At 48.8% G+C, this 14,738-nt stretch overlaps 1 protein-coding gene across 1 annotated transcript in view; it reads left to right on the forward strand.

Moving 5' to 3' along the window:
* Window positions 1-3,183: 3,183 nt before the first annotated feature.
* The window catches only part of LOC118092922 (kinesin-like protein KIF19), a 36,626-nt gene continuing 25,071 nt past the window's right edge, over window positions 3,184-14,738 (forward strand). Inside the window, exons 1-6 of the mRNA XM_060282803.1 lie at window positions 3,184-3,415; window positions 5,406-5,493; window positions 7,848-7,984; window positions 8,502-8,627; window positions 9,083-9,277; window positions 9,571-9,723. Of these exons, the coding sequence (XP_060138786.1) occupies window positions 3,305-3,415; window positions 5,406-5,493; window positions 7,848-7,984; window positions 8,502-8,627; window positions 9,083-9,277; window positions 9,571-9,723 (810 nt within the window). The 5' untranslated portion in view covers window positions 3,184-3,304. The remainder of the gene's footprint in view (window positions 3,416-5,405; window positions 5,494-7,847; window positions 7,985-8,501; window positions 8,628-9,082; window positions 9,278-9,570; window positions 9,724-14,738) is intronic.

Below are 14,738 nucleotides of genomic sequence, written 5' to 3' on the forward strand. Positions count from 1 at the left end.
GTGATGTCTCTGCTTTTTAAGATGCTGTCTAGGTTTGTCATTGCTTTTCTCCCAAGAAGCAGGGGTCTTTTAATTTCGTGACTGCTGTCACCATCTGCAGTGATCAAGGAGCCCAAGAAAGTAAAATCTCTCACTGCCTCCATTTCTTCCCCTTCTATTTGCCAGGAGGTGATGGGACCAGTGGCCATGATCTTGGCTTTTTTGATGTTGAGCTTCAGACCATATTTTGCGCTCTCCTCTTTCACCCTCATTAAAAGGTTCTTTAATTCCTCCTCGCTTTCTGCCATCAAGGTTGTGTCATCTGCATATCTGAGGTTGTTGATATTTCTTCCGGCAATCTTAATTCCGGTTTGGGATTCATCTAGTCCAGCCTTTCGCATGATGAATTCTGCATATAAGTTAAATAAGCAAGGAGACAATATATGTTATGTTTGTTAAATTAATTTTGGAGGAACCAATGAAAATTCAGTGTTAGTCTTTCAAACACTCTTGGTCTATCCATGCATGAACAGAATACCCCTTGAACCTTGCACACCCATGCAATCATTCATACTTTTGTCTCTTTCACTGGCTACGTTCTAGGTGCAGAACACTTATTTCAGTCCGCACTAAGACTAGCAGGCATGCATTGCAGCTAGTTGCCACCAGCCATCAAAAACCATTGAAGAAACATCTTCTACCCACTGGTGCCTATTGAGGCATACATATAGCTGTTAACTGTGCAAAGGATTAGCGACAAGACCAACAACCTAACACAGTACTGATATTCAGAGCTAGTGTGGTGTACCAGTAGTGTGTTGGACTAGAATGTGGGAGTTCAAATCCCCCACTCAGCCATGAAGCTCATTGGGTGACTCACAGCCTAATCTCTTTACAGCCTAATCTCCCTCTCAGGATTATTTTGGGGATTAAATGAGGAGTGGAGAAACCATGTATGCCATTTTGGCTCTTTGGAGAAAAAGTGGGATATAAAGGAAATGAATAAATAATATGGTGGCTGCTGTCTTGCTTCTTTCCATGTTTTCGTCGCTGTTTGGCATCTGTGCTCTAATTTGTTTCTGTTTTAGAAGGGTGTATGGTTTCTAATCTATTGCAAACAATTCCCTAATTGTGCATTTATCCAAGTTGCTGCCAAACTTTCTCTGGATCATTAGGGCAAATGGTTCCTTGAAGCAGTCCCTTGAGACTGAAGATGGCTTCTCCTGATGTTTTTTCAGTGGAGAGAAAGGAATATATTTTTCCTTCAGCGTGGGGAAAATTTACTCCCAGAAGAATCCAGCGAAACTAGGCCTGATCTTTAACTTTCCATTTAAGAAATCAAACTTCTATTTTCAACTATGCATGGGACCAAGGTCACATTCACGCCATGCATTTTAAAGACTCTTGTATAACATCAACATCATGGCTCCCTCCAAAGAATCTGGAGATGATGATGATGATGATTATTATTATTATTATTATTATTATTATTATTACCCCACCCATCTGGCTGGGTTTCCCCAGCCACTCTTGGCAGCTCACAATAGAATATTAAAAACTTGATAAGACATCAGACATTAAAAACTTCCCTAAACAGGGCTGCCTTCAATTGTTTTTTAAAGGTCAGGTACTTGTTTATTTCCTTGACATCTGATGGGAGGGCATTCCACGGGGCGGGTGCCGCTACCAATAAGGCCCTCTGCCTGGTTCCTGTAACCTCACTTCTTGCAGGGAGGGAACTGCCAGAAGGCCCTTGGAGCTGGACCTCAGTGTCCGGGCTGAGTGATGGGGGTGGAGATGCTCCTTCAGATATACTGGGCCAAGGCCGTTTAGGGCTTTAAAGGTCAGCACCAACACTTTCAATTGTGCTCAGAAATGTACTGGGAGCCAATGTAGGTCTTTCAGGACTGGTGTTACATGGTCTCGGTGGCCACTCCCAGTCACCAGTCTGGCTGCTGCATTCTGGATTACAGTAGTTGCAGTTTCTGGGTCACCTTCTTTTTTTTTTCCTTTTCCTTTTTAAAATTTTAAAAAGCCTTTACTAATTCACTTTAAAAATCAGTACAGAAAAGAAAAGAAAAAATACAAATTTTCCTTCAAAACAATATAAGCCACCCAAATCATAATATACAAATTAAAATAAACTTCCAAACTATAACACATCACTTGTCTTGTAATTATTTAACATCACTTGTGTTACTTTCCTCATAGAATAAAGCACTTTATATATTCCCTTCTTATCAATTTTTCCTCCAATTTCCCCTGTGTCAAACTAATCCAAACAAATCACTAGCTCCGTTTTTGTATTCCCCCCCCCCCCGAAATATTCTTCTAAATATTTCCATTCCTTTTTGGACCTTTGTTTTGGTATATTTCTAATTGCTGCCGTCATTCTGGCTAGATTCATAATTTTTATTAATTTTATCTGCCACTCCTGGATTGTGGGTTCCTCTTCTTTTTTCCATTTTTGGCCTATCAACAATTTTGCTGCTGCACAGGCATAGAGGAAGATATATTTTTTTATCCTCTGGTAAATTTCCAGGTATCAGACTTAATAGAAAATATTCTGCCTTTTTCTTAAATGTGACCCTTTACATTTTTTTTCATCTCCTCATAAATTTCCCCCCAGAATTTGTGGGTTTCTATACAACCCCACCACCTTCAAAGGTAGCCCCATGCAGAGCGCGATGCAGTAGTCCAAGCGAGAGATAACTAGAGCATGCACCACTCTGGCGAGACAGTCCGCGGGCAGGTAGGGACTCAGCCTGCGTACCAGATGGAGCTGATAAACAGCTGCCCTGGACACAGAATTGACCTGCGCCTCCATGGACAGCTGTGAATCCAAAATGACTCCCAGGATGCACACCTGGTCCTTCAGGGGCACAGTTACCCCATTCAGGACCAGGGAGTCCCCCACACCTGCCCGCCTCCTGTCCCCCACAAACAGTACTTCTGTCTTGTCAGGATTCAGCCTCAATCTGTTAGCCGCCATCCATCCTCCAACCACCTCCAGACACTTAGACAGGACCTTCACCGGCTTCACTGGTTCTGATTTGAAAGAGAGGTAGAGCTGGGTATCATCTACAATAGATGTATGGCAACAAAAGAAGATTATCTGTGTTTTAAATGCGAGTTGGATGTAGAATCTGCAAAAGCACAGATGGTTTTACACTGGATTTTGAAATGGAGACTTAGCCTGTATCCAGCCCTATCCTGGGAGCGCCAGATTCAATGCTTGAAGAGCCAAACAGCTGGTTCGGTTCTAAGTTGTCACCATCGCTACGCTTGCCCATGCTAAAGTTGTGAATCCATTTCTCCATAACAGATGGTGGTTTTGATGGATCCAATGGAAGACCCAGATGACGTTTTGCGAGCTAACAGGTCCCGGGAGAAGGCATTCATCTTTGACATGGTGTTTTGCCACAGGGCAACCCAGGTAAAATTAGATTTCTCACTCGTCTCTTAAGCAACCTGGATGCCATAGGCAGGGCCAAGGTGCAAAGTTTGATTGAGACCTTTAGATGTCCAGAGCACTGACATGATTATAAGGGGGGGCAGGGAGCATATGTAATTCAGAGCAAAATGCCAAACCGTCAAATGAAATTTTATTTTTTGAAGTGGCACAAAACTTACAGTACATGTGTGCTGAAACATACATGCACATATGTCATGTGCAACACAGGACAGGAATCCAAACTACGTTAGTGGAAATCCCCCCTGGTTTAGGAGGGTATAAGTAATAAAAGGGAACAGAGAAGTGGGGGAAGAGTGTGGAGAGCAGTGTAAGGAAATCTAACAAACTTCTGATTCTTCCTAAGATGACTCCATTGATGCTTTTGATTGAAATATCAATTGCCCAATTGTTTTTAATAACAATAAAAAACCTTTGTGCATGTGTGTCCCTGTTTTGCTGGTGTCCTCCTGAGCCTGTGCCTCAGGGTTTTGCTGGTGTCCTGAGTCTGGCTATTGGGTAATCCTGCACTGTCTATTGATCTAAAACAAATCTGTGCTGCTTCAGCAGCTACACTTTGGAACTCCCTGCCTCTTGATATCAGCAGGTTCCTTCACTGCATTCTTTTTTGGTGCCTGATAAAAAACATTCTTGTTTAGACAAGTCAATCCAAAGGATTAAAAATGCTGATGTGAGTTTTAACCTGCTTTAGTCAAACTTTTGGCATGTTTTATACTATTTTGGTATTTTTTGCTTGATGTTATTGGTTTATCTTTATTTTTTAACAACCAAGCAGTGTATAAATTTTATGAAACAATAATCAAGCAAGCAAGCAAGCAAGCAAATGTGTTAGAAGCATTGCAGGAAGTTGGACTGGAAGACCCTCAGGGTCTCTCTCAGCTCTGCAATTCTATGTTTCTGTGAAATAGCTTTCTGAATACTAATTTTAAAATGGAGAGATATTTGTGAGGAAGGATCTCTCTACCTCCATCTCTCTTGTACATTTGCTCTGAGCAGTTTCACTTAGGAAGATATGATCTGTTTGTTTTCATCCTGAATCTTCTGTCTAACTCACTGGGGATGGCATTACCAAATTCTAAGCCTGAAGCAGAGTTGAGAGCTGGACGTCTCCCTGGGGAATGAATGAGGTCATATTTTCCTTGCCTGTTACTGGTACAAATCTTTCTTAAGGTTCGTTCTACAGATGATATGTGCTGATCTGAAGCTTGCCCTGTTAGGCCAGGTTGTGTCATTTCGTATCCACCTCCACCCTTCCTAGGGTTTGGGGAGCAGGTGTGAGGGCTCTGGCAGGGCCCTAGAATCTTTCTCAAATCTTCCCAAAGCCTAGTTAGCACTTTCCTAGCTTTGGGAAGGAGGTGGGAGGCCTCTAGGAACCTGCCAGGCCTTGAGCCTCCTTCCTGAAGCCCAGTGCCTTGGGAAGACAGTGAGGGGGCTGCAAGGTGGGCGTGTGCCAAATTTTGGCCTTGCTCCACACCTGCGTGACAAGGCAGTGTGTGACCTGCAGGTTCTGTGTCAAAGTATTCTTGCGACCCACTTGGTATTCAAGTGTTACTGGACTCCAGTTCCCAGCAGACAGAATGATGGGAGTTGGTGTCCAGCATCATCTGAAGATCCACAGATTCCCCACCTCTGCATTAAGCTCGACCTGAGAGCCAGTGTGGTGTAGTGGTTAAGAGCGGTCGACTCCTAATCTGGGGAACCGGGTTCGCGTCTCCGCTCCTCCACATGCAGCTGCTGGGTGACCTTGGGCTAGTCACACTTCTTTGAAGTCTCTCAGCCCCACCCACCTCACAGGGTGTCTGTTGTGGGGGAGGAGGGGAAAGGAGATTGTTAGCTGCTTTGAGACTCCTTCGGGTAGTGCTAAAGCGGGATATCAAATCCAAACTACTACTCTTCTTCTTCATCATCATCATCTTCATCTTCATCTTCATCTTCTGCTCCTTATTGTTCCTAGGAGGAGGTGTACCTGTCCACAACAAAAAATCTCGTCGAAGGAGTCATTTCTGGCTACAACACAACCATTTTTGCGTATGGCCCCACAGGTAAAGTGGTGGATGAGATATGCGATGCTGGTGTCAGAAGTGGGCACGGTTGGGCAATGGCTAATAGATTGCAAGATATTCTTCCATCTCCCATTCAGTCATAACCCTGGATGACATCCAGCTGTTATATGGGAAGATTCTAAAGGAGGTTTGAGAGGAGAATTAATACAGAAAGCCTCTCAACTGGAAAGAAAATCCAAGAACTAACCAAGAACACAGAAGAGCTTGTTCCCTCAGACTATGCATAAAATCGGAAATGATAAGAAAACAATGACTATCATAAATTGTGCTCAGGTGGAAAGAATATTTAAATATTTAAAACGATGATGTTTCATAAAAGGCAACAAACCTGGTATACTGTTAGCAGCACAAATGAGAATAAGAAGGCACATGGTTAAAAACATGATTACTAAAGCTGTTGATTTTTATGGCAAAAATTATATATAGAATCCCAATAGCCATAAGATCGGGGTGGGTTTTTTCAGGTAATTGATTTGCCAAGCATGATGTCAGATGAAACAAATAGCCTGGTTTAACCTGTAACAACAGAAAATGTATGGGAATATTTTTTTAAAAATAAGTTTTTAAAAAACAACACCCTAAGGCCCCAAGACCTGGTGGATTTGCATCCAAATTCTGCAAAATAATTTTGCATTTAGCATAACTTAAGATGGCAGGTAGCCACAATGGATGGGAACCCAGGCTTGGGTCCCATTCAAAAGTCTACCACTGAAATGAACCTGGGGGCCCAACAGGGAGAGTGATGATGGGGGTGGGGGCAAGGCTGGGCTGGGCTGGTGATTGATCCTCCTGAGGCCTAGGGGACCAGGGTCCTTGGCCAGTGTCCAGCCTGACCCAACCTGATGCCAGGCCAAACACCAGCATGGAGAAAACACTTACCTCTTGCCACTGCGTGGTTAGCAAGAAAGGGTCTGTGTATGGACAACGGTGCCCAGAGGGCAGGAGGTCTTCTTGAGTGCACCTTTCCCCAAGCAGGTAAAACCTGGTGCAAGCCCTCCTGAAAGGCTAGGGACTACGAACAGGATTTAGAATCATAGAATCATAGAATCCTAGAGTTGGAAGAGACCACAAGGGCCATCCAGTCCAACCCCCTGCTGAGCAGGAAACACCATCAAAGCATTCTTGACATATGGCTGTCAAGCCTCTGCTTAAAGACCTCCAAAGAAGGAGACTCCACCACACTCCTTAGTAGCAAATTCCACTGCCGAACAGCTCTTACTGTCAGGAAGTTCTTCCTAATGTTTAGGTGGAATCTTCTTTCTTGAAGTTTGAATCCATTGCTCCGTGTCCGCTTCTCTGGAGCAGCAGAAAACAATCTTTCTCCCTCCTCCATATGACATCCTTTCATATATTTGAACATGGCTATCATATCACCCCTTAACCTTCTCTTCTCCAGGCTATTTGAAGTATGAGCAACAGAAAGAATTAGGACTTACAGTGGTACCTTGGTTCTCAAACTTAATCCGTTCCGGAAGTCCATTCCAAAACCAAAGCCTTCCGAAACCAAGGCACACTTTCCCATAGAAAGCAATGCAAAATGGATTAACCTGTTCCAGACTTTTAAAAACAACCCCTAAAACAGCAATTTAACATGAATTTTACTGTCTAGGAACTAGGAAGAGGGCCTTCTCGGTGGTGGCGCCTGCCCTGTGGAACGCCCTCCCAACAGATGTCAAAAAGGAAAACAACTACCAGACTTTTAGAAGACATCTGAAGGCAGCCCTGTTCAGGGAGGCTTTTAATGTTTAATAGATTATTGTGTTGTATTTTTCTGTTGGAAGCCGCCCAGAGTGGCTGGGGAGACCGGCCAGATGGGCGGGGTATAAATAATAAATAATAATTATTATTATTATTATTATTATTATTATTATTATTATTATGTCTAACGAAACCATTGAGCCATAAAATGAAAGCAATAAACAATGTACTGCAGTCACACAATCAGTCAATCAGTAGCTGAACTGGGTTCCACACAGTCACAAAAACAAAACAAAAAGAGCCGCAAAACCAAAAACGCAAAATTAATAGCAAAAACAGACAGACCTCAGCAGAACACTCAAAACAGAAGTGTGGCACTCAAAACAGAGCACGTTCGCATTCCGAAAAAAGTTCACAAACCATAAGACTTACTTCTGGGTTTGCAGTGTTTGGGTTCCAAGTTGTTTGAGTACCAAGGCGTTTGAGAACCAAGGTACTGCTGTACGGTAATACTGTATTGTTATGACAGGGTGCACCAAAAGGGCAGCAAACAAAATCACCGTGGAAGACGGGGTGGGAAGTCGACAAAACAAAAAACAAAATTAGATACCCACCTCCCTTGTGTTTTTAACCAGGTGCTGGGAAAACCTACACTATGCTGGGGACGGATTCTGAACCCGGCATTTATATCCGCACCCTCAACGACCTCTTCAGAGCTATAGAAGCCACCAGTGGGGACATGGATTATTCCGTCTGCATGTCGTACCTGGAGGTGAGAGGGCTGGGCTGTGAGCCGTCAGAGGTGGACCTGAGGCAGAAGGGGCTCAAAGTTGACAGCTCAGGGTGGAGACACTTGCTGGCAAATGAGGGGCTGTGGCTCATCTGCCCTACTTGCAGAAGGTCCCGGGTTCAACCCCCAGCATCTCAAGAGACTCCTGCATGAAATCTAGGAGAAAGGCTACCGGTCAGTGTAGACAATACTGAACCTAGATGGGCTCCGTATAAGCTTCCTATGTTCTAAGTGGCATCACTTGTGGATGGAAAATCCGAACGGCCTCTAGCCCTACTCAGCAACACCACCAGGGATGCATTGCAGGTCACACCTGTGGCTCCTGGGTGTCAGGAGCTGCCCACCTAGGCTGCAACTGGGGACCCCCAGCTGCCTCATGCAGTGAGCCCCCAAGGCTACAGGGCTGGAGAGACTCCCTGCCTGGGCAGGCTGACCATTGGAACCTGTCTCTCTGCCCTAAACCCACCTCTGTCCTTTGTCCCCCTTTCCCTTTCCGAAGATTTATAATGAAGTCATCCGAGACCTTCTGAACCCATCTTCGGGATTTCTCGAGCTGAGAGAGGACTCCAAGGGGAGCATTCAGATTGCAGGGATAACGGAAGTCTCCACCACAAATGCACAGGAGGTAAATTTGACTGGCCTTCGATGGGGAAGAATGCCAGAGCTACAATTTCCAGAGTGGTTTAATAATAATAATAATAATAATAATAATAATAATAATTTTATTATTTATACACTGCCAATCTGGCTGGGTTTCCCCAGCCACTCTGGGCAGCTTCCAACAAATTATTAAAATACAATGGTCTGCTAAACATTAAAAGCTTTGCTAAAGAGGGCTGCCTTCAGGTGTCTTCTAAAAGTCTGGTAGATTTTTTTTTTTAACAATCAATCCCTCTCCACAGGGGATTCTGGAAGTTGTAGCACAGGGTGGGTGGAGGAATAGGAATCTCCTAAGAACAACGAGGCCCCCCCCCCTCTTTCCAATTTGGCTGCCTGCGAAAAACATGGTCGCACAAGTTCCTGACGTGAGCCATGGCTGATCCTGGCCGCCCGTCTCCCCACTCGCCTGACTTTTGCTAGATCATGCAGCTGCTGACGAAAGGGAACAAGGAACGGACTCAGGAGCCTACGGCAGCGAACAAGACCTCTTCGCGTTCCCACGCAGTCCTGCAAGTGCTGGTGAAACAGACAAGTCGGGTGAAGGACATCAATGAGGAAGTGAGGGTAGGGAGGCTTTTCATGGTGGACCTGGCCGGATCGGAAAGAGCAGCCCAGGTGAGCTTGACTATTCCCTCCTCTACCTCCCACCCCCCAATCGGTTCACCTCCCAAGTGTAATGACTCAGCACGGGGGCCCCTGCTTCTGGCCTGGAAGTCATAGAATCACAGGGTCGGAAGGGATCCCGAGGGTCATCTAGTCCACCCCCTGCAATGCAGGAATCTTTTGCCCAACGTGGGGCTCAAACTCACTACCCTGGGATTAAGAGTCTCATGCTCTGCTGGCTGAGCTATCTGAAAACCCCTTCTTTTTTCCCGTTGAAAACAATTGATCCACTGCATCCTTCACAGACACAGAACCGGGGCAAGCGAATGAAGGAAGGGGCCCATATCAACCGGTCGCTGCTCGCCTTGGGAAACTGCATCAATGCGCTGAGTGAGAAGGGGGCCAGTCGGAACCAGTACGTCAATTTCCGAGACAGCAAACTCACACGTTTGCTGAAGGTACCGCCGCTTTCCTACTTGGGGGAATTAGCAAGCCAATCCCAGGTAACCATTGCATAAAGCAGTGGTCCTCAAACTTTTTTCTCTGGGCCACACTTTCCAAATAAAAATCTGCTTGCGCCACACCAAATTTTCTATTGATAAAAAGTACATTGGAGAACGAAAACAAGCAACTTCTAGCAGTGCTTGATTTAGAACAGGGTTCCCCAAACTAAGGCCCGGGGGCCAGATGCGGCCCGCGAGGCTCATTTATGCGGCCCCCGGCAACCCCCGCCACCCGCTCTTACCGGCGCGGCTGCCCACTTCTAGGTCGCCGGGAGTGTCAGAAATAGCTTGTGCGCATGCACAAGCATCAGTTCTGACGCACTTCTGTGTTGGAGGCCGAAGCGCATGAGCACAAACGATTTCCAGTGTTCTGGCAACCTGGAGGTACGCCAGAAATTGCATGTGCGCACACGTATGGGCGCGCACTCCGGCCCGCAGCACGATCGGCGCTGGCAGCATCGGCCCTCAGCACGGTAAGTTTGGGGACCCCTGATTTAGAACATAGATCACAACTACTTTTTGTCAGAAAAGATATTTTGAATATTTTGATAATATACTGCACTTAAATGTTTCCTTGAATCTCTTCACCACAGTTGCCATCCTCTCCTGCCACACCCTTTGAGAGCCACTGGCATAATGATTACAGGCAAGGGAGGCATCTCACATTTTGGGGTGCCTTTAAGCTGCCAGGATTTTGCAGGAGCTATTCCATCGCATCCTGGTTCTTTCTACAGTTCAAGAGCTGGGGTGGTGTAGCAGGTAGAACGCTGGCTTGATTCAAGGAGGCCCAAGTTCAAATCCACACAGAACGATGAAGCTTACCGGGTGGCCCTGCTCCAGCCATATTCTCTTAATCTGCCCTACCTCGCAGGGGGGTTGTGAGGATAAAACCGGGGGGGGGGCAGGAACCATGTATGTCATTCTGAGCTATTTGCAGGAGCGGCAGGTAAAAAGGAGCCAGAAATCAAAATGTTCTCCCAGCTGCTGAGCGTATTCTCCCAGAGATAGTTGGGACTTCAGTAACGTAGCAGATTATTGCTTATATATGAGAGTCTTTAATAGCACTGCTTTCAGAGGGCTGAGCTTGACTAGCCATTAAAGGTAAAGGGACCCCTGACCGTTAGGGCCAGTCGCGGATGACTCTGGGGTTGCGGCGCTCATCTCGCTTTAGTGGCCGAGGAAGCCGGCATTGGTCCGTTTCCACAGACAGTTTTTCCGGGTCATGTGGCCAGCATGACTAAGCCGCTTCTGACAAAGCCAGAGCAGCGCACAGAAACGCCGTTTACCTTCCCGCCGGAGCGGTACCTATTTATCTACTTCCACTTTGATGTGCTTTTGAACTGCTAGGTGGGCAGGAGCTGGGACCGAGGAACTTGGAGCTCCCCCCCGTCGCGGGGATTCGAACCGCCGACCTTCTGATCAGCAAGCCCTAGGCTCTGTGGTTTAGACCACAGCGCCATCCACCTGCGTCCCTTAATGGCTAGTGAAATATACTCGGAGTCGAGAGTGAATTTCATGCTCTTTATTCAGCTCATATTCATCAAGGAGAAGAAGAGAAGACGAATGGCTCTTTTCCCAAAACCATCTGCTTATATACATTATTTACACAATGGGCCTTGCGTGATTGGCTACTTCAGGGCTACACCTGTGGGCCAATTATATTGTGGATTGACTTCTGCCTGCAGCCTGATTGGCTGCTCCTACAGGCCAATCAGGTAGCAGATTCACTTCTGCCAGCCGCCTGATTGGCTGCTCCAGCAGGCCAATCAGGTTGCGGATTCACTTCCACCTGGAGTTGGATTGGGTAGCTCCCGCTGATTCTGAATCCTATTGTTCTAGGATTCAGCTCAGTACATAACACCCCTCCCCTCTAAGTTCCAGTCCTGCCCGGGAAGTTGCATTCGTAGTCCCCAAGGTCTGCTGGCCGCCTCCGTGTGCGTTGTGGCCTGGGGTGTTCCTTGGTCAGGGGTTCTGGTTCTGGCTCGTGTTCCGAGGCTGCTGGCTGTGCCGGGGCTGTCTGGTCTGGCGCCACTGAACCACTAGGTTGTGACTCTGGTTCCGGTGTCCTTCCAGCCTCGGGGCGCCCCTCTGTGCCTACTGCTTCTGCTTCCCCTGCCCACCCCTCTCGCTCTACAGGCCTCACTGCCCTGCTGTCCCCTTGGGACCCCTCTGTCCCGCTCTCCTCCCGGGTTCCTCCTGGGAATCGTCGCCGTAGCTGGTCGCAGTGGCGGCGCCAACATTGCCCCCCTTCCGTTAGTACCTCGTACGACACGGGACCGGTCACCTTGGTGACTGTGGCGGGTACCCATGCTGGGCCTGCCCCAAAATTCTTTGCATACACTGGGTCCTGGGCCACAAATGTCCGGGGGTTCCTGCCTTTCCCCACCACTACCTCATCCTGAGCTCTGTCGGGGTGAAGTCGGTCCAGTCTAGTTGCAAGGCGCCGGCCCATGAGTAGTTCAGCTGGGCTCCGGCCCGTCGTTGTGCTTGGGGTGCTGTGCTGTGCTAGAAGAAATGCGGCAAGGCGGTATTCCCAGTCCCCTTGTGTTATGCGGCGGAGGCTGTCCTTGGTGGTCCGCACCATGCGCTCCGCTTGGCCATTGGTGGCAGGGTGGAATGGTGCTGAGCGGATGTGGCGGATGGCGTTCTGCGCTGTGAAGGTCTGGAACTCCTCTGACGTGAATGCGGTTCCATTGTCCGAGACGAGGGTGTCAGGGAGCCCGTGGGTTGCAAACAGCTTACGTAGTACCCGGATGGCTGCCGCCGTAGAAGTGGACGGTACCAGTGCGACCTCCAGCCATTTGGTGTAGGAATCCACCACTATGAAGAATGTTTTTCCCTGGAAGGGGCCAGCGAAGTCCACGTGCAAGCGTGACCATGGATGTCGGGCGGACTCCCAGGGCTGGACTGGGGCCCTTGGGGGGTCCGGGCGGGATTCTTGGCAGGTCTGGCAGTGTTGAACCCAGGCCTCTATCTCTCTGTCAATCCCCGGCCACCACACATAACTCCTGGCAAGGGCCTTCATCCTCACTACCCCTGGGTGTGTCTCGTGTAGGGCTGTGAGGACCCTTTTGCGGAGGGGCTGGGGAACAACGACCCTGCTTCCCCATAACAGGCACCCCTTGTGGGCCGACAGTTCATGTTTGCGGTTTGTGTAGCCAGCGAATTCTGGCCCGGGGCTGCTGCTGGGCCATCCTCGCCACACCCAGTCCAGGACCCGGGAGATGACCCTATCTTTTGTGGAATGGTGCGCAACTTCTTGTGCCTGAATGGGTCGGTCGGGAAGCAGCTCCAGGGTCATAACCTCTTGCGCAGGCGCTGGGTCGGGGCCTGTTTCTGGTAGTGGTAGCCTGCTGAGTGCGTCTGCGTGGCCCATCGCCTTCCCAGGGCGGTGGATTAGTGCATACTGGTAGCCGGCAAGGAAAATTGACCACCTGAGGACACGTGGAGACAACACTTGGGGGTCTGCTTCTCGGGGGCAAACAGGCCAAGCAACGGCTTGTGGTCAGTCACTATGGTAAAGGGCCGCCCGTACAAGAAATCATGGAATTTTTTTACGCCCTTCACGATTGCCAGACCCTCCTTGTCAATCTGTGAGTAGTTTCGTTCGGCTGCAGCAAGCGTCTGGGAGAAGTATGCCACCGGCACCTCTCTTCCATCCGGGAGTTGGTGTCCCAGGACAGCGCCGATGCCATAGGGAGAGGCGTCGCATGCCAGCACCACTGGCAGCCTCTCGTCGAAGTGTGCCAAGACCGAGTTCGAGACGAGCAAGTCCTTGACTGCCTGGAATGCGGCCCTTTGTCGCTGGCCCCACACCCAAGGGGCCCTTTTATCTAGGAGTCTGTGTAGGGGCTCCGCTACCGCTGCCTTATGGGGAAGGAAGGCATGGTAAAAGTTCAATAGTCCCAAGAATGACTGAAGTTCGGGCTTGCTCTTGGGCGCTGGGGCCTCACAAATGGCCCGTACCTTGTCACCGGTTGGATGGACCCCTTCTGCGTCCACCTTAAATCCCAGAAAGTCCACCTGCGGCACTCCCAGTAAACACTTTTCCCGCTTCACCTTGAGGCCCGCCGTCTGGAAACGGTGCAGGACGGAGCGGAGGCGGTCCTCAAATTCCTCTGGTGTGGGCCCAGCGATCAGTACATCATCGAAGAAGGGGGTGACGCCAGGAATCCCTTTAAGGAGAGAGTCCATTAGATTCTGGAATATGCCTGGTGCCACGCTAACGCCAAATTGCAGCCGCTTTACTCTGAATGCCCCTCTGTGCGTCACAATCGTCTGAGCCTCTGCTGTGGCTTCGTCCACAGGCAACTGTTGATACGCTTGGGCCAAGTCCAGTTTGCCAAAGATTTTTGACCCAGCCAGGGTGGCGAGGACATGGCTGACCACTGGCACTGGGTATGCATGGGCCGTGAGAGCCTTGTTTATGGTGCATTTGTAGTCTGCACAGATGCGGACCGAACCGTTAGGCTTGACGGGTGTGACAATTGGAGTTTCCCAGGGGGCGTTGGGCACCGGCTCCAGCACTCCTTGCTCCACGAGCCGGTCCAATTCCTCGTCTATGCGGGGTTTCAGGGCGAACGGGACCCGGCGGGCCTTGTGCCTGATGGGTCGTACAGCGGGGTCTAGCTGTAGGGCAATGGGGGGTCCTGTATATCGTCCCAATGCCCCATCGAAAACCCCTGGAAACTCTTTGCATATGGCGTCCACGTCCACTTGTAAGCTAGTGCGGTTCACCCCGGTAACGGCTAGCCCCAGAGGTCCAAACCATGCCAGTCCCAGTAAGCTAACGTAGGGGCCCTTAACTACCAGCAAGTCCAATTGTTGCTTTCGCCCTCGATATTGCACCCTGAAGGTCCCCACCCCTATTGTAGGGACCTTACGTTTCTGGAAGTCCCGGAGGGTGAATGGGGCCGGCCTTAGTTTGGGACCCCCATTAGGGCACAGTTCCCTTAATGTTCGGGCCGAGA

The sequence above is a fragment of the Zootoca vivipara genome, chromosome 14 (genome assembly GCF_963506605.1).
Source record: "Zootoca vivipara chromosome 14, rZooViv1.1, whole genome shotgun sequence".
Lineage (NCBI taxonomy): Eukaryota > Metazoa > Chordata > Lepidosauria > Squamata > Lacertidae > Zootoca > Zootoca vivipara.